We start from the raw sequence: 19,395 nt of genomic DNA, 5'->3' as shown, positions 1-19,395 counted from the left end.
TTAATAAAAAAACAATCACAGTAATGTACTTAATTGTGACCTAGAAATTATTTTATATTGAGATAAAAAAATGGCTGCATTAGACCTTAAAGCTCAGTTGAGTTTAAGCTTTATTTTGTCGTATCAATTTCTCTCTGATACGTCTCTTTCATAAGCGGAGACTGCCTTTGAACGAAGGTATCAGCACAGAGAGCTGTTTGACTTCTGAGGCTTCTGAAAAGCAGAGTCTGAGCAACAAGCTTCATACAGAGAGAGGGAGCAGTAGGTTTGAGGCTTCGCCAGGTCCAAGATGAAACGCAGCGCGCTTGTCTGAAATGGCCTCGAGCGCAGGCCACTGGAGTTCGTTGCATATTCATTTCTATTACATGATGCGGCACAGTAAAGGGTGTCGAGCAAGTCTAATCAGCCACACAACATGGAGTTAGATTCAGCACACACTTCACGTTCCCTGTCTATTTCCAGCAGACTGCAGTGGGCTAGCAAACAAAGTGATCAAAGCTTTTCTTAAGCGGTTGTAAACCATACATGGTGCAGTAAAACAAGTGAACAGATTGGGTGAGAACCTCAAGGTGAAAGATATGAGGTAATTTCTTATAAAACAACACTCAGGAGATCTCCTTCACACGAGATCAGTCGGCTTCGGTGCTGCAGTTTCAGGACAAGGCCTGCCTTGCCTACTTACAGAATCACAATGGTACACAATACTGTAGTAACAGAGTAGCAACATTCTGCACAGTTGATGTTAGCAGACAGATCTGTAATTTAATTGATTTTCCCCTGTTGTCAGGCAGTCTACCTTCAGGCATCTGCAACAACGTTATGCACACACTTCACTTATTTCAGTTGGTTGATGTGTGAAGCCAGTTTCCCCTGTGACCCCCACCACAGTAGAGACCATGTGATGGGGCTAAATGTACTGTATACTGTCATTTTTAGTAGCATGTGATCATGGAGGGGCAGAGGGCTAGACTCATGTCATTAAGGTTAATTACTGGCAATTAAAAGCCAGTTGGCTATTGAGCTGACACTGCCTTGGATGAATAGTAGTTTCCCATCTGCTCAGATGGGTCCCTGTGTGGAGAGGTGGAGCATTTATACAGCCTGATTTTGGGGAAGGAATCCTACAAGAGAGAAATACTGTGTTGCTAAGTCCTCAGCTACTGTAAAGCAGGTACTGTAAAGCAGCTACTGTATGCCAAGCAGTGAATAACACTCTCTAACTTCACGTTGTCCATTGCAACTGCAAAAAAAAATCATTATGTTGATAGATATTAAAGTTCAAGTTATACTAGACAGATAAATTGACAATTTAATCAGATATTCAGCAGATATTTCAAAAGCATATTATGTATCTGATGTTCTCAGATTCAGTAAATATGACGTCTTCTTCAGGTGCATAGTGGCTCCTCCCTAGATGTTGTGTTAAATGCTTTCTCTACTGTTAAGGGGTGGCACGTAGCCTAGTGGTTAGAGCGTTGGGCCTGTAACTGAAAGGTTGCTAGATCGAATCCCTGAGCTGACAAGGTAAAAATCTCTTCTTCTGCCCCTGAACAAGGCACTGTTCCTAGGCTGTCATTGTAAATAAGAATTTGCTCTTAACTGACTTGCCTAGTTAAATAAAGGTTAAAAATTAATACTTTTGTTCTGAACACCTCCAAAACAAAGGTCATGTGGTTTGGTAAGAAGAATGCCCCTCTCCCCACAGGTGTGTACTAGCTCTGAGGGTTTAGAGCTTGGGAGTATGGCTAGATGGTACACTGTCCTTCTCAAAACACATATCAAAGCTGCAGGCTAAAGTTAAATCTAGACTTGGTTTCCTCTATTGTTGTCGCTGTTCTTTCTGTCACGGTTGTCGTAGGGTTGAGACCAAGACGCAGCGGGAAAATGTACACTCATCTTCTTTTATTTACGTGAAGAAGGAAAAACACCAAAAACGTATACAAAACACAAAACGAACTTGACAGTCTTGTTAGGCACACATAGCTAAACAAGAACAATCTCCCACAAAATACTAACACAAACTCATACCTATTTATAGGACCCTCAATCAGAGGCAACTAGAAAACACCTGCCTCCAATTGAGAGTCCAACCCCCAATTACCTAAACATAGAAATACAAATGACTAGACTAAACATAGAAATACATAAACATAGAACAGTGCCCAAAACCCGGAATAATAAATCAAACACCCAACTACTAACACACCCAGCCCGAACCACATAAAACAAATACCCCCTGCCACGTCCTGACCAAACTACAATAACAAATAACCCCTTTTACTGGTCAGGACGTGACACTTTCACCCCAGCTGCCAAACTAACCCTGATTCAGGTGACCATCCTAGATGCAGAAACAACATTTATAAATCGGCAGATAAAGGTGCTCTCAAGTGGCTGGATGTTCTTTACCATTCAGCCATCAGATTTACCACCATTGCTCCTTATAACATTTACATTACATTTTAGTCATTTAGCAGACACTTATCCAGAGCGACTTACAGTAGTTAATGCATACATTTCATACGTTATTTTCCTTACTGGCCCCCCGTGGGAATCAAACCCACAACCCTGGCATTGCAAACACCATGCTCTACCAACTGAGCTACACGGGACCTATAAGACATATCGCTGCACTCTATCCTCCTCTGTAAACTGGTCATCTCTGTATACCTGTTGCAAGACACACTGGTTGATGCTTATTTATAAAACCCTCTTAGGCCTCACTCCCACCTATCTGAGATATTTACTGCAGCCCTCATCCTCCACATACAACACCCGTTCTGCCAGTCACATTCTGTTAAAGTTCCCCAAAGCACATACATCCCTGGGCCGCTCGTCTTTTCAGTTCGCTGCTGCTAGCGACTGGAACGAGCTGCAACAAACACTCAAACTGGTCAGTTTTTTCTCAATCTCTTCATTCAAAGACTCATTCATGGACACTCTTACTGACAGTTGTGGCTGTTTTGTGTGATGTATTGTTGTCTCTACCTTCTTTCCCTTTGTGCTGTTGTGTGTGCCCAATAATGCTTGTACCATGTGTTGTAATGCTACCATGTTGTGTTGCTACCATGTTGTTGTCATGTTGTGTTGCTGCCTTGCTATATTGCTGTCTTAGGTCTCTCTTTATGTAGTGTTGTCTCTCTTGTCATGATGTGTGTTTTGTCCTATATTTATATTGTATTTATTTTTACTCCCAGCCCTCGTCCCTGCAGAAGGCCTTTTGCCTTTCGGTAGGCCATCATTGTAAATAACAATTTGTTCTTAACTGACTTGCCTAGTTAAATAAAGGTTAAATAAAAAATAAAATAAAAAATACTGTATAGTTCCAACAAAAGTTGAAACATTCATTTAATCTGAGCAGCATCGCTTCCTCTTAGCCTTATTTGGATCCATATGTTCTTCTACGCTTCTTCCATGTTAATGACCTGTTAGTCTTCGCTCCAGTGACTCGTGATACTGCCTTTCAGATGAGCATTCCGCAGCTGACTGAGATGCAATATGCTTCACATCCATTATTGATCTATGATTAACTGGGGTTCAGACGGCCTCCGAACTTAAACACTTGATTGGAACGTCAAATATCTCTGCCTCGTGGTGACATTACGTCAACATATTAACAAAACTCCAAATTATTCCATCTGAAGATTCAAGATAGCAAGTGTCAATTCAACGTGTGATTGCAGACGATGGCTATAAGAAGTGATTAGGACGGAGGAAGGGAGAAGGGCGGAAGGGAGATAGCTCGCTGGGCCGACTCACCTCCCCTGTCTGAAGTCTATGGTATGCAGGGGCTCCTCTCTCTGAGGCGGCAGCGATGTAGACGCTTTGATGCTGATGTTCCGTGACACTGATGGTGCACACGGATGACCTTTGAGCGTGTCGGCGTGCTCAGGCAACACTTGCTTCATGTGTTTATGTCCCTGAGACAGGCTAATGAGGATATGTGTGTCTGTCTGTCTGTCTGCTGTGGCTGAACGACCAACTCCAGTATGAAGAGAAGAGCCAGGGTACAGCTGCTGCCAGCGGGGCTCTAATCACAGCTTACTGCCTGACACAGTGCCATCTCACCACGTGGTGGGAGAGAGAGAGGGGGCTCTCTACACCCATGCATACTGATGCCATGGCACATCACAGGGGAGTTATTGGAATGTAAGGGTATACAGTACCTTTCCCCACAATAGTTGATTTAGTGAAAATTGGAGTAATCGTGATGTATAACGAACAAACACCTTTTCAAGACTACATGTTTAGTGTCATTTAATAATAGTATCTTACTAATGTGAACATGCCATGTGTTGCTGAGAGAGACAGAAAAAAACTGTTATATTCGGCTAATATTCAGTGGATTTTGTTGCCATGACTGTTGCTAGTGAATAACGAGTCCATTTGGCAGGACAGTGTGTAGTCTTCAAGTGAAGTCATCTAGATTGTAGAAATACAATGTTTCTGCGTGGTGTATCCTTGCAGACTATGACTATGGTCATGACAGTATATCCTTGCAGACTATGACTATGGTCATGACAGTATTGCTATCTCAGCACTCTTATTTTTCCAAAGCAGGGGCTGATTTAACAGTACTGACAGGGGGCCAGAAATAGGGCTAATTTAACAGTGCTGACAGGGGCCTGAAATAGGGCTAATTTAACAGTGCTGACAGGGGGCCAGAAATAGGGCTAATTTAACAGTATTGACAGGGGGCCAGAAATAGGGCTAATTTAACAGTGCTGACAGGGGGCCAGAAATAGGGCTAATTTAACAGTATTGACAGGGGGCCAGAAATAGGGCTAATTTAAAAGTACTGACAGGGGGCCAGAAATAGGGCTAATTTAACAGTATTGACAGGGGCCAGAAATAGGGCTAATTTAACAGTATTGACAGGGGGCCAGAAATAGGGCTAATTTAACAGTATTGACAGGGGGCCAGAAATAGGGCTAATTTAACAGTGCTGACAGGGGGCCAGAAATAGGGCTAATTTAAAAGTACTGACAGGGGGCCAGAAATAGGGCTAATTTAACAGTACTGACAGGGGGCCAGAAATAGGGCTAATTTAACAGTACTGACAGGAGGCCAGAAATAGGGCTAATTTAACAGTACTGACAGGGGGCCAGAAATAGGGCTAATTTAACAGTACTGACAGGGGGCCAGAAATAGGGCTAATTTAACAGTATTGACAGGGGGCCAGAAATAGGGCTAATTTAAAAGTACTGACAGGGGGCCAGAAATAGGGCTAATTTAACAGTATTGACAGGGGCCAGAAATAGGGCTAATTTAACAGTATTGACAGGGGGCCAGAAATAGGGCTAATTTAACAGTATTGACAGGGGGCCAGAAATAGGGCTAATTTAACAGTGCTGACAGGGGGCCAGAAATAGGGCTAATTTAAAAGTACTGACAGGGGGCCAGAAATAGGGCTAATTTAACAGTACTGACAGGGGGCCAGAAATAGGGCTAATTTAACAGTACTGACAGGAGGCCAGAAATAGGGCTAATTTAACAGTACTGACAGGGGGCCAGAAATAGGGCTAATTTAACAGTACTGACAGGGGGCCAGAAATAGGGCTAATTTAACAGTACTGACAGGGGGCCAGAAATAGGGCTAATTTAACAGTATTGACAGGGGGCCAGAAATAGGGCTAATTTAACAGTACTGAAATAGAATGTGTAGTTGTTAGAGCAGAATTCAAGGTACAGGGCATCTCAGAATACAAAAGACTAAAGAGTGGTTTAAAGTCCCCATTGGTTAAAATCCTGCGGGATGAGTGTGTGTGTCAGTGTGTGCGTGCCTCCGTGGGAATGTATCTGTTTACCTGTGTGTGTGTTTATGGTGTACGTGAAAAGCTGAGCAGCTTTGGAGTCAGTGTGAAGTCCCCTGGGTCACATCCCACTTTATCCAGCCCGTCGGTTCTCCTGTGTCACATCCCACTTTATCCAGCCCGTCGGTTCTCCTGTGTCACATCCCACTTTATCCAGCCAGTCGGTTCTCCTGGGTCACATCCCACTTTATCCAGCCAGTCGGTTCTCCTGGGTCACATCCCACTTTATCCAGCCAGTCGGTTCTCCTGGGTCACATCCCACTTTATCCAGCCAGTCGGTTCTCCTGGGTCACATCCCACTTTATCCAGCCAATCTGTTCTCCTGGGTCACATCCCACTTTATCCAGCCAGTCGGTTCTCCTGGGTCACATCCCACTTTATCCAGCCAGTCGGTTCTCCTGGGTCACATCCCACTTTATCCAGCCAGTGGGTTCTCCTGGGTCACATCCCACTTTATCCAGCCAGTCGGTTCTCCTGGGTCACATCCCACTTTATCCAGCCAATCTGTTCTCCTGGGTCACATCCCACTTTATCCAGCCAGTCGGTTCTCCTGGGTCACATCCCACTTTATCCAGCCAGTCGGTTCTCCTGGGTCACATCCCACTTTATCCAGCCAATCTGTTCTCCTGGGTCACATCCCACTTTATCCAGCCAGTCGGTTCTCCTGGGTCACATCCCACTTTATCCAGCCAATCTGTTCTCCTGGGTCACATCCGAATGCGGCAATGTAATATTCACTGGCACTCAGAGGAGGTCACCTCAGCCTTGACTAACATTCCTGGAGTTTGGGACCAGTGTTGTCATGCCCATACAGGGCACAGGGGCACATGCCCTGTCCGATTTGTCCTGTTTATAAAAATAAATATATATCTAAAAATACAAAAATAATTGTTTTGTTTTGTTTCTCTGTAATACGAATAGCCACCAAGAGATGATATGGAGTTGGCTTTAGCTAGCCCAGATAGGTTCCCAAACTCCCAAACTCTTAACACCTACCAAGAAGCCATTTCAGGCTATCAATCAATTTCAAGTAGCTAGCTTGTCTAACTATCTTAGTAGACTTTAGAAAAGCAAGCAATTACTAAATGTACTGTATAAGACTCACATTCCTTTCAGTCTTTGACCCACATTTTAGCAAATGCAGAGAAGTATATTTAGTTTCTTTAAAAATAATATACCACCGTTCAGGAGGATACAGACAGCTGAAGAGGTACGCTTAGATATGCAGAAAAATATATCTTTTTTTACATAGAATTAAGCATAATGGTTATGGCACTAGTTTGCTAGAAAATGCTGTTTCCGGTGTTTAAAAAATGCTACATTCTCCACCCCTAACCCTTCCTCATGTACTTCGTGCTCGTGCCATTTCACATTTTTGGGGTGCATGGTGGCCCTGTTTGGGAGTCTGATGTTTTTCCTTTGAAGTTGTCAAAAAGCCTTGTGGTAATTTGTATAAATGGACAGCTCTCTTTGCAAAGTACAGTGCCGAAAACATTATGAATCCTCTTATATGTGTTTGGCCATTTGGAGCTGGCCAGTATTGTGGAACTGTACTGTCTATCATTCCTACTACCTACATATTTTTGAGTAAGTTTCAGGGTTTGTTCTCCATAGCTTTTAGACAGTGTTTTCACTTTGTACTACGTTGCTTACTGGTCTCGATTTTCCAGCACATTCTCCGATTTTACTGTAGCCTTTACAGTGTTCTTCTCCTATGAATGTCCTTTAAGTTGGCACTACAGGAATCTGTTGAATTTAAATTAAGATTCCACATTTTTCTTCTGTAGCAATGTGCGCTGAGAGTCAGGAAGCAAGTTCAGGGAGTGAGTGTTTTTTAACAGAAAAGAAACACAGCCAACACACAGACTTAACACCGGAACCGAAACAATGGCGCCTGGGGAAGGAACCAAAGGGAGTGACATATATAGGGAAGGTAATCAGGGAAGTGATGGAGTCCAGGTGAGTCTGATGATGCGCAGGTGCGCGTAACGATGGTGACAGGTGTGCGCCATAACGAGCAACCTGGTGACCTAGAGGCCGGAGAGGGAGCACATGTGACAATAATGGCCCTATATTGCAGTATAAATCGAGAGAGAGGGAGCACATGTGACAATAATGGCCCTATATTGCAGTATAAATCGAGAGAGAGGGAGCACATGTGACAATAATGGCCCTATATTGCAGTATAAATCGAGAGAGAGGGAGCACACGTGAAAATAATGGCCCTATATTGCAGTATAATGGCCCTATATTGCAGTATAAATCGAGAGAGAGGGAGCACACGTGACATTTTCCATGTTCCGTGGCTATACCTAGGCTTACATGGACTGAGGAGATTGTCCCTCTCTGCAGGAGAGGCAGTGATGTGTCTAAAAAAAAGTATCTTTCATTTAACAGCTCTCCTCTCCACCAAAGTGCTACTGGAATTTCTCCTGTAAAACGTGTAGCTCAGTTTGGTAGTTAACTGATGGGTAAAGCACTTGATTAGGACTGCAAAATACTTCTGTCACAAACACCTCCTCATTCAAATAAACCAGGATGGATCTGATATGTTTTATATACATACTTGGCCAACTAGGTTTGTGCTTCAGGCTATTTCTGATGACTTGACATGCTCATGAGTACTGTAATATTATCAAAGTATGAACACATACCTCAGATGACTTCTAAAACATTACTTTGTTGATATTCACGATATTGACACCATAAAGAACATACATGTTCAAGGACAGTAGGGGAACAGACCTCTCTGAGAATCTCTCAAGTTTCAGTTTGGTAATTAGCATCCAACCTTTAAGTGTACTACACAGACACAAGTCACCACCTGTCAGTACAATTCTGCGTGGGCCTGTGTGATGTTGATGTGTTCACAGCTCTCTGACTGTTTCTTTTGTCTGCAGGAACTTCTACTACATAACCATGCTGCGTGACCCCGTCTCCCGCTACCTGAGCGAATGGAAGCACGTGCAGCGCGGCGCCACCTGGAAGACCTCCCTGCACATGTGTGACGGGCGCTCGCCCACGCAGGACGAACTGCCCACCTGCTACAGCGGCGACGACTGGTTGGGCGTCACCCTGACCGAGTTCATGGACTGCCCGTCTAACCTAGCCAACAACCGGCAGGTGCGCATGCTGGCCGACCTCAGCCTGGTGGGCTGCTACAACCTGTTATCCATGAACGAGAGTGAGCGCAACCACATTCTGCTGGGTAGTGCCATGAACAACCTGAAGAACATGGCCTTCTACGGACTGACCGAGTTCCAGCGCAAGACGCAGTACCTGTTTGAGCGGACGTTTAGCCTGCGCTTCATCGCCGCCTTCACGCAGATCAACAGCACGCGCGCCGCCAACGTGGACCTGAGCGAGGTTGTGCGCCGCCGCATCGAGGAGCTAAACTACCTGGACGTGCAGCTGTACGAGTACGCAAAGGACCTGTTTCTCCAGCGCTTCCAATACACCCGCCAGCGCCAGCACCAGGAGGAGCGATTGAAGAGGCGCGAGGAGCGCCGTTGGCTGCGGGAGCAGAGGGAGCAGAGCAGGGACTCTCTCCCCAAACGACAGGTGGGCGGGGGAGGGGGCGGAGACGAGCTGGCCACCACCACCGAAGACTACACCAGCCAGGTGGCTCGCTGGTGAGGTCCCACTCCTGACCACACACCCAGAGATAGGTCACAGAACAGCCATTGTCACATGGTACTCTCTCTCTCTCTTTCTGTCTCTCTTTCCCTCTCTCTTTCTGTCTCTCTCTCCCTCTCTCTTTCTGTCTCTCTCTCCCTCTCTCTTTCTGTCTCTCTCTCTCTCTCTTTCTGTCTCTCTTTCTCTCTCTCTTTCTCTCTCTCTCTCTCTTTCTCTCTCTCTCTCTCTCTCTTTCTCTCTCTCTCTCTCTCTCTCTTTCTCTCTCTCTCTCTCTCTTTCTCTCTCTCCCCCCTCTGTCTACTCTCCCCCTCTCTTTCTGTCTACTATCTCTCTCTCTTTCTCAGTTTCTGCTCTGCTAAAGTTTCTTGGTTTGTTTTGGTGCTCCTGCACTTTCCTGCCTATCAGTCATAGTTAGCTATAATCATGCAGGTTGTGATAACTCTTATCAGTCATAGTTAGCTATAATCATGCAGGTTGTGATAACTCTATCAGTCATAGTTAGTATTAATCATGCAGGTTGTGATAACTCTTAAAGAGAACACAATCAAAAGGCGCTGCTTGTAATTACTTTTTTAAATTGCAATTTAGTGAGTATGTTTACATGCACACTAATAATCCGATATTAAACAGATTATGGCAGTAGGCAGACTATGCAATAGTCATCTAAACACCTTACTCTGTTATCAGCTTTCGGCCCTTGTGCTCACGACGTCCCACTCCGTCGTTTCCCATGTTTGTGGAGCCCACGCCAACAGCACTGTTGGATCAGCTAATCTGATGTGTTGTTCTGTTATGAGCATTCCAACTCTCCAATGACAATATTTTCATTCAAAAATTAATTTACTTCTGATTTGATAGTTCTGTCTGATCACTGAGCACAGTTTTGGTCCATTAACCTTAACCTGTGAGTGGAATTGTTTATGTTGTTTACGTTAGTTTGTATCCAATTAGTAGATTTACTGTAATGTAATACTAATCCATGATCCATATTAGGCCTGCGCTTGGACTAAAAAGCCTGCTAAATTAATCATCTCTATTGAAAGTGCTTTTTTGACCAAGAATACGCAGGATCTGGTTGCGGGGAAACTAGTCCTTTGCGTTTTAGGTAATTGTTTGAGCTAATAAATTATTATACTGGTATGTGTGTGTGTGTGTGTGTGTGTGTGTGTGTGTGCTCTCATGCATGTGTGTGTTTTTGTCATCATTGTATATTGGTCACAATGCCATTGAGCTAACACACCTACTATGTTAATACATTACCTCATCATTTTCAAATCAACATTATGGATACAATACCATGAGTGTTTTTTCACTTTTCTTTCAAAAGGTTGGAATGTGCTGTGAATAAATCGCCCTGACAAAAACAACATCTTATTTTCATGTAGTTGTTATCTGCTAAAACTTACAGTAATGTGATGTATATATTGATGCAAAGTCTGGAAAGTCTGAAATTAATATTTCCAAACCTATGATCTCTGTGTAAATGAAGTGATGAAACTGGACCTAAAAAGGTCATGTCACACTAGATATTGTACTGCCATTCCCTAATCCCTGTGATAGGCCATGTTGTGAAAGAGTGATTGGAATAAACTTCAACTGTCATTCAACTTAAGTGCACATCTTTGAATAACAGATAATCTTACATTTATGTATTGCAAAAGAGGTTTTGTCTTAAAGGAAAAGGGTTATATACCATCACTCCGGGGAGTGGTGTTCAAGGTTAACTTTCTAAATGTAGGAATCTGTATGTTCCTGTTCAAATGATTGTGTATGAAAAGGGCAGTCTTGATTCCATTTGATGTGTCATGCTTTATGAGCAATGTTCTTGTCAGGTCTACAAAGCTGGGTGAATACTACTTCAGATATTAGAAATAAATGCCTTGATCAACCATGACCAATTTCTGACTGTAATCACTTGTATAAAACCAGATTCATTAGAAATGTTATTGAAGGACATTTAACAGCATACATGAGATCTCAATATTTAAATGTAATTCCATTTACAAGCGCTAGGTTCGGCCATGTTAGTAAACAGCCCAAATAAACACTGTCCCAGAAACGTGACCAGGCATCCAACATACTGTACCTCTTCTTCATCAGTGGGCTATGCACTGTCAATATGCAAATATAACCGTGTTTACATGAATTATTAGCATTGGTTGTGTTAGCTACATTTTTGCCTTTATTTTTTCCATCAATATTTTGATATTCATGGATCATAATGAAGTATCCTTTTAGTTCATGTACTATGTGTCTGTCTCCAGTGGGTTTTATTTCAATAAGAGATCTGACCTGGGTTCAAATTCAATGTGAATTGAATTATTTGTTCTTTAAATACTTACTTTCTGTGTATTTGAGTATTTTCTAATAATGTGGCCAAAGTCAACTACTTCAATTGGAAATATTTTAAAGTTTTTTTTTCCCCCAAAATACTTTCCAATAAATAGTGTACTATTTCAAAATATTTTAAAATATTTATTTCCAAATACATTATTTCAAATACTCTTGGGTTCAAATGCATACCAATACTTTCCAAGTGCATTTACAAAAAAAATATCAGAATACTTACTTTGAAATGTATGTGAAACTAATTAAAATAATTAAAATAGTATTTGAACCCAGGTCTAACAGATATACATGTAAGTATTGTAAAACACCAAAATTAGACAAACAGGTGAGGACCATTGAGAGGAACACTAAATATTCAGTGTCCTTTCCTCCTGCTATAGTAAGATTATCGCTAAGGGACAAGGGAAAATAATTCAGAATGTTCTGGTCCAGAAATGGTAGTCAATATACAGTACATGAACTAGACAATCACCAGTCTCTTCCACTTGCTGTTATTCAGCAGTAACAAGGTAAGGAAATATTGGTCTGCTTATCAGACACTGATTTGACTACTACTGTACCTGCCTGAGACAAGCTTCTCACCATGCAGGAAATTTACTTTTTAGGCGGGGGAAATGTAACCTTTATTTAACTAGGCAAGTCAGTTAAGAACAAATTATTATTTACAATGACGGCCTACCGGGGAACAGTGGGTTAACTGCCTTGTTTAGGGGTAGAACAACAGATTTTTAGTTGACAGCTTGGGATTCAATCCAGCAACATTTCGGTCACTGGCCCAACGCTCTAACCACTAGGCTACCTGCCGCCCTTAAACACACTACAATGTGTTTATTTTAAGGTTCTAATCAAGACAGGAAGAACTGACTTTCCACAACACAACTGGACAGACAAACTCCACTGTCTACTCTCTACAGATTCCTCTGTCTTCCTCTAACCCTTCCTGGCCTTGATGTTTAGGAGGGGAAATGACTCCTCCCCACAAACAGGGAAAGTAAACAGAACATGTCCTGTATTCTTCTCCGTGTTCCTTCTCTGTGGACCCAATCTTACTGCATTCGCTTGAGCAAATTCAAATGACTGGATTATTATTGTGTACAGACTGGCAATGTGAAATAACTATTGATTTACTACGATGTTGGCTGTTGTGAACAAACGGGGTCCACCTGCACACATGGATCCTTATACAATCAGGTAATTTTAATTCTAAAATCCATTGACATACATACAGTTGAAGTCAGAAGTTTACATACACGTATGTTGCAGTCATTAAAACTCATTTTTCAACCACTCCACAAATTTCTTGTTAACAAACTATAGTTTTGGCAAGTTGGTTAGGACATCTACTTTGTGCATGACACAAGTAATTTTACTTATAATTCACTGTATCACAATTACAGTGGGTCAGAAGTTTACATACACTAAGTTGACTGTGCCTTTAAACAGCTTGGAAAATTCCAGAAAATTATTTATTGGCTTTAGAAGCTTCTAATAGGCTAATTGACATACTTTGAGTCAATTGGAGGTGTACCTGTGGCTGTATTTCAAGGCCTACCTTCAAACTCAGTGCCTTTGCTTGACATCATGGGAAAATCAAAAGAAATCAGCCAAGACCTCAGAAAAAAAATGGTAGACCTCCACAAGGCTGGTTCATCCTTGGGAGCAATTTCCAAACACCTGAAGGTACCACATTCATCTGTACAAACAATAGTACGCAAGTATACACACCATGAACGTACTTTGGTGCGAAAAGTGCAAATCAATCCCAGAACAACAGCAAAGGACCTTGTGAAGATGCTGGAGGAAACAGGTACAAAAGTATTTATATCCACAGTAAAACAAGTCCTATATCGACATAACCTGAAAGGCCGCTCAGCAAGGAAGAAGCCACTGCTCCAAAACCGCCATAAAAAAGCCAGACTACGGTTTGCAACTGCACATGGGGACAAAGATCGTACTTTTTGGAGAAATGTCCTCTGGTCTGATGAAGCAAAAATAGAACTGTTTGGCCATAATGACCATGTTTGGAGGAAAAATGTTATGTTTGGAGGAAAAATACGAGGCTTGTAAGCTCGAAGAACACCATCCCAGCCGCGAAGCACAAGGGGTGGCAGCATCATGTTGTGGTGGTGCTTTGCTGCAGGAGGGACTGGTGCACTTCACAAAATAGATGGCATCATGAGGTAGGAAAATGATGTGGATATATTGAAGCAACATCTCAAGACATCAGTCATGAAGTTAAAGCTTGGTCGCAAATGTGTCTTCCAAATGGACAATGACCCCAAGCATAGTTCCAAAGTAGTGGCAAAATGGCTTAAGGACAAAGTCAAGGTATTGGAGTGGCCATCACAAAGCCCTGATCTCAATCCTATAGAAAAATGTGTAGGCAGAACTGAAAAAGCGTGTGCGAGCAAGGAGGCCTACAAACCTGACTCCGTTACACCAGGTCTGACAGGAGGAATGGGCCAAAATTCACCCAACTTATTGTGGAATGCTTGTGGAAGGCTACCCGAAAAGTTAGACCCCAGTTAAACAATTTAAAGGCAATGCTACCAAATACTAATTGAGTGTATGTAAACTTCTGACCCACTGGGAATGTGATGAAAGAAATAAAAGCTGAAATAAATCATTCTCTCCACTATTATTCTGACATTTCACATTCTTAATATAAAGTTGTGATCCTATCTGACCTAAGAAGGGACATTTTTACTAGGATTAAATGTCAGGAATTGTGAAAAACTGAGTATAAATGTATTTGGCTACGGTGTATGTAAACTTCCGACTTCATCTGTATATTTCTTCCCTAAAGCACTGATTAATTATTCACTTGTGAAACAATATTGACGGACTTTGTGCCCTGCTGTTGACTTCCTTCTCCGACCCTGAGTTTACTTCCTTGAGAGGATGTTCCCCTGATGATTTACACTACTCGGGTAGTCACGTGTCTACTGTCTCCATGATGTACACACAGTGGGATCACTGTATTACTGTGAATGTTCTGCCTCCATACCATTTCTACTGACATCCGTCCTCCTCAAGCTCCATGGATCGTAGGCTCAGCCCAATAGATTATGTCTTCAGCACGTCATTTACACCCAGAAGGCCCAATTGTATTATACTCTCAAGTTTAACAGCAAGAAGTGTGTAACGACTCGAAAGAGACACGACTAGACTACTTTCTGGGCTTTTCTACTGATCTTCCCCCCAGGTGTACACAAGCCATATGAGAGGAAAGGGTTGACAGGTTTTCTAAGTTAATCACAAGGGCAATCACTCTGCATCAAAGTCTGATATACTTATTGAATCTATAGCTATATAGCATGTTCATAGGTGACAGTGTTTTATCCTGAGTCCGATATTTTGAGGCAATATTTTAGTCCAATATTTACTGACACAGTGATGACATTTTATTGATTTAATTTCAGCATACCAACAGTATAACAACATGTTAACATCATTGTGTTGCATGGTTTTGCAGCTTGTATGGTTATAATGCCATTTGAAACACTATTGCCAGGACTGCCCCAGAAAAACTATCCGAAACCCAGAATTTCCTAACTGAATCCAGTCTACTCAATATATGATCAGCCGGCTGTGATTTATCTATCACTGCAGTCAAAAGAACCAGTTTCATGGCAATAACATGTTGACAATATGAGTAATGTCTAGAGTCCCAGTCAGCCTAGAAAGGCAGCATGACCAATATTTTATTGACATTTTCACTTTGTTATAGAGAAACAACAGCATACAACAAATACAAAATGACAGGAGCCAATGAATACTAATGAACTCACTACCCATGAGAAAAACTAAATAGAAAAGAAAAAGGATGACAGCAAACAAAAACCAACGGAAAACTGGAATACATTAAAATAAAATCACTGGCTAATCACGTCACACTGGCAGAGAGAACAGGAGAAATACATCAACCAAGATTCTAGAACACATTGAAAGAGTTTGTCTTATGGCTGAAATGTAACACTCCATTTTCACTGAGGTCTCCTGAAACACTGTTATGATCAAGATATGTATCTATTGTCAAATAATATTTTGCCACGTGGTTGATAAGTCGTAAAGAATATTTCTCGTATGGTGCTAAAGTACCCAGTTTAAAGAACCATACATTTACTGAGGGTAAATCAGAGGCTTTCCATTCTCGAACCAGACATTTTCTTCCAAGCGTAAGGGATGTATGTCCCCAGTCTGTATGGGAAGCAGGGAAAACATTTTATGTTTCATGAATGGGGAAAAGTATTGCAGGACAGGACAATATAAAGGGAACCAGAGAGCCATCACTCTCCCTGCATCTCCAACACTCTGCACTAGAAAGCCTGCATCTGATAAAGTTACTCAAAGGCAGTTTGAACCATAAGTTAGTGAAGAGAAAATTGTTATGTTGGTAAACATCCAAAAGCAGACTTCTATGTGTTTTGGAATGAAATAAGACAACCGTATAAAATGTGTAGTATTTTTGACTCAACTCTTTATCATGTTAGCCTGTGAAATGCTGTTGCTGCCTGGTTGGCCAATCACTGCAGCCACGATGGGCCTCTTGGTCTTGCGAAACTGGAATCTCCAGCGGAGGAGGCGAAGGACCGCCTGGTGAAACCTTTCTCCAGCCAGTGTGTACAGAGCCAAGTTGAAGGTGTTGCGCACTGGCTATGGTATAGGCTGCATTATAAACTGAGTGGTTCGAGCCCTGAATGTTGATTGGCTGAAAGCCATATACCACAGATATGAAAATTACATAGATATATTTTACTGCTCTAATTACATTGGTAAACAGTTTATGATAGCAATAAGGCACCTCGGATGTTTGTGATATATGGCCAATATACCATGGCTAAGGGCTGTGTCCAGACACTCCACGTTGCATTGTGTGTAAGAATAGCCCTTAGCCGTGGTATATTAGCCATATATCACACCCCCTCTGGCCTTAATGCTTAATTGACCCCCCTCAGCAGTATACAGGGCACCAGTGTTTTGGCTTCCATCCGGGTATACATCCGCAGGGCACGGAGGATGTAGAAGAGGATGAAGCACATTACAAACACAACCAGGATCAGCACAGCCAGCCTGCGGGCACGCACCCGGCTCACATACACATACACATGTTTAGCAGATGTTATTGCGGGTGTAGAAAAATGCTTGTGTTTCTAGCTCCACCGGTGCAGTAATATCTAACAATTTCACAAAGTAATATCTAACAATTTCACAACAATACACGCAAATCTAAGTAAAATAATGGAATTGGACAGCCTTCGTGGGGCCCATCGGTCACCGGCATAGCTCAGGCACACCACCACCAGGGGGATTAGGTAGCCCAGGACTGTGAGTAGCCAGGCATAGACCCACTATGGGGAGTAGGTAGCCCAGGACTGTGAGTAGCCAGGCATAGACCCACTAAGGGGAGTAGGTAGCCCAGGACTGTGAGTAGCCAGGCATAGACCCACTAGGGGGAGTAGGTAGCCCAGGACTGTGAGTAGCCAGGCATAGACCCACTAAGGGGAGTAGGTAGCCCAGGACTGTGAGTAGCCAGGCATAGACCCACACCTCTCCTGGATCATTACTAGAAAAATCCAGACATGACCGTCATTGTAAATAAGAATTTGTTCTTAATTGACTTGCCTGGTTAAATAATGGTTAAATAAAAATAATACATACATAAATGACATTCTCAGTCTTCTCCACAGCGGTCATGTAGACCATGGTTGTAATCTCCAACATAGATATGAACCATACAGCCGAGCAGTTGATGACAGCCTAGCTCTTCCTCTGTACCTGGGCTGCCCTCAGCGGGTGGACCACGACCACATAGTGGAACTCACTCAGGCAGGTGAGGAAGAGGATGCTGCCGTACAGGTTGAAGTAGGAGCTTAAGCTGACAAAAATGTTCCAAGTTGACAATTCCACAATGCTGTGCAGTTTACAGTAATGTACTGTTAAACCAACATTTCTTTGAAATGTATGGTATCATTTACTGTTTACGCCTAAAATCACCCAGAGTGCATTGCCTTTTATGGCAATGTACCGTAAATAATTAATACAGTACTTTACTGTTTGTTTTACTGTATAATACTGTCAAAACAACAAAGTTTTACACTGTACTAATGAAACCAAATAGTCCAACTTACTTTTACATGTTTTATTGCCGAGGATGCTGCCATACAGGTTAAAGTACAGGTTGAAGTGAGAGCTAAAGCAGACAATGGGACACATGACGTCGCCCATGATCCAGTCGTCCTGGAGGTAGTAGTGGACCAGGAAGGACTCAGAATGTCCAGGAGGTCTGCCAAGGCAAGGTTCACCATAATGATGCTGCTGCTCTTCCATGGCCGCAGCCTGACCACGTAGATAATGACTGAGGTGATGTTTCCCACAAGCCCCAATACAAAGATGATCCCATACGTGATCTGGAGATAGTACCTCCTACTGTACTCATCAACTGGGAAACAGTCAGTCACTGTTCACTTTTTCTCTAGACATGGTTGTGTTGGGATATCCAAGAAATTAACCTAAGACACAAGTAGAGAGACAATTTGTGTATAATGGTATCCCATTAGAATATTACTAGTTGAATTCATCTATGTGGTTTAAGAATGTGTTTATTCCCACCATAAGCTGCAGTGTTCCTCCAGTATCCGTCTGTCACTCATGAATTTCCTGAATCTTCAGGCAGCAGTCAGTTTTAAAAGCATCCCAGAGCCCTCCCACACAGAATTAGTACCACTTCCTACCAACAGAGGAAGTAGTACACCCATAAGAGTCATACAGCAAATTGTAACAGGTTTAAAGTTCTCAAATGTGTACTCAAACTAATCAGGCACGTGGTTAGATTTTGGTATTTTATATCACTTCTAGAGGCCTTATCAAAGGCCAAAGGACATGAAAAATACTCAACCATTAAAGGTATAAGACTTGCTGCCACTGTTCCCTGTACACATTACATTTTTTGGGTCACTACTACCACATATCAGTTCAATTGGTACAGCACTCTCATTAATGTGTGGCACAAATGTAGCCTATTACAAGGCACTCCCCAAAATATTTAAATTAGCCAGAAACAACAATACCATGTAATTTAGTCAATCATAGAAATGTTGTACACACCTTGTTTGGTTGGTTCACTTCAGACCTTGATGTCTCTCAATCCTGTCACTCAAGAATTGTTTGAAAAAGTTCCAAGTTGACAATCCCACAATGCTGTGCGGTTACAGTAATGTACTGTTAAACCAAAGTTTCTTCGAAATGTATTGTATCATTAACTATTTACGGCTAAAATCACCCAGAGTGCATTGCCTTTTACGGCAATTTACCGTAAATAATTAAAATGGTACTTTACTGTTCATTTTATTGTATAATACTGTCAAAACAATAATAAAGTTTTACACTGTACTAATGAAACCAAATAGTCCAACTTACTTTTACATGTTTTATTGCCGATACACAAGTGCTAAACTGTAGTTGTTGTTTAAGCAATGCCTGCAGTATTGGGATTTGATTAGAATTCAGACTTCTCCGACCCTACATACTTGAAAAATGTGTCATGTATCCCTCTGCTTGACCAAGGACACAAGTGGCAGACATACTCCACCTCCAG

The 19,395-nt window shown here is 42.2% G+C and overlaps 1 protein-coding gene and 1 long non-coding RNA gene across 2 annotated transcripts in view; one reads left to right on the top strand and one right to left on the bottom strand.

Annotated features, from left to right (window-relative positions):
- LOC115155507 (heparan-sulfate 6-O-sulfotransferase 3-B) overlaps window positions 1-11,343 on the top strand; it is a 127,770-nt gene extending 116,427 nt beyond the window's left edge. Inside the window, exons 2-3 of the mRNA XM_029702173.1 lie at window positions 8,714-9,445; window positions 10,137-11,343. Coding sequence (XP_029558033.1) covers window positions 8,714-9,445; window positions 10,137-10,227 — 823 coding nt within the window. The 3' untranslated portion in view covers window positions 10,228-11,343. The remainder of the gene's footprint in view (window positions 1-8,713; window positions 9,446-10,136) is intronic.
- Window positions 11,344-17,925: 6,582 nt separating this feature from the next.
- On the bottom strand, window positions 17,926-19,119 carry LOC115155506 (uncharacterized). Its single transcript, XR_003868095.1, has 2 exons — window positions 18,411-19,119; window positions 17,926-18,310 (listed from the first exon to the last, which is right to left on the bottom strand). It is a non-coding gene; the product is annotated as an uncharacterized LOC115155506 (long non-coding RNA).
- Between the last annotated feature and the right edge of the window lie 276 nt (window positions 19,120-19,395).

The sequence above is a fragment of the Salmo trutta genome, chromosome 20, assembly GCF_901001165.1.
Source record: "Salmo trutta chromosome 20, fSalTru1.1, whole genome shotgun sequence".
In the NCBI taxonomy this organism is placed as follows: Eukaryota; Metazoa; Chordata; class Actinopteri; order Salmoniformes; family Salmonidae; genus Salmo; species Salmo trutta.
This window is presented reverse-complemented; position numbering and strand designations above follow the sequence as displayed.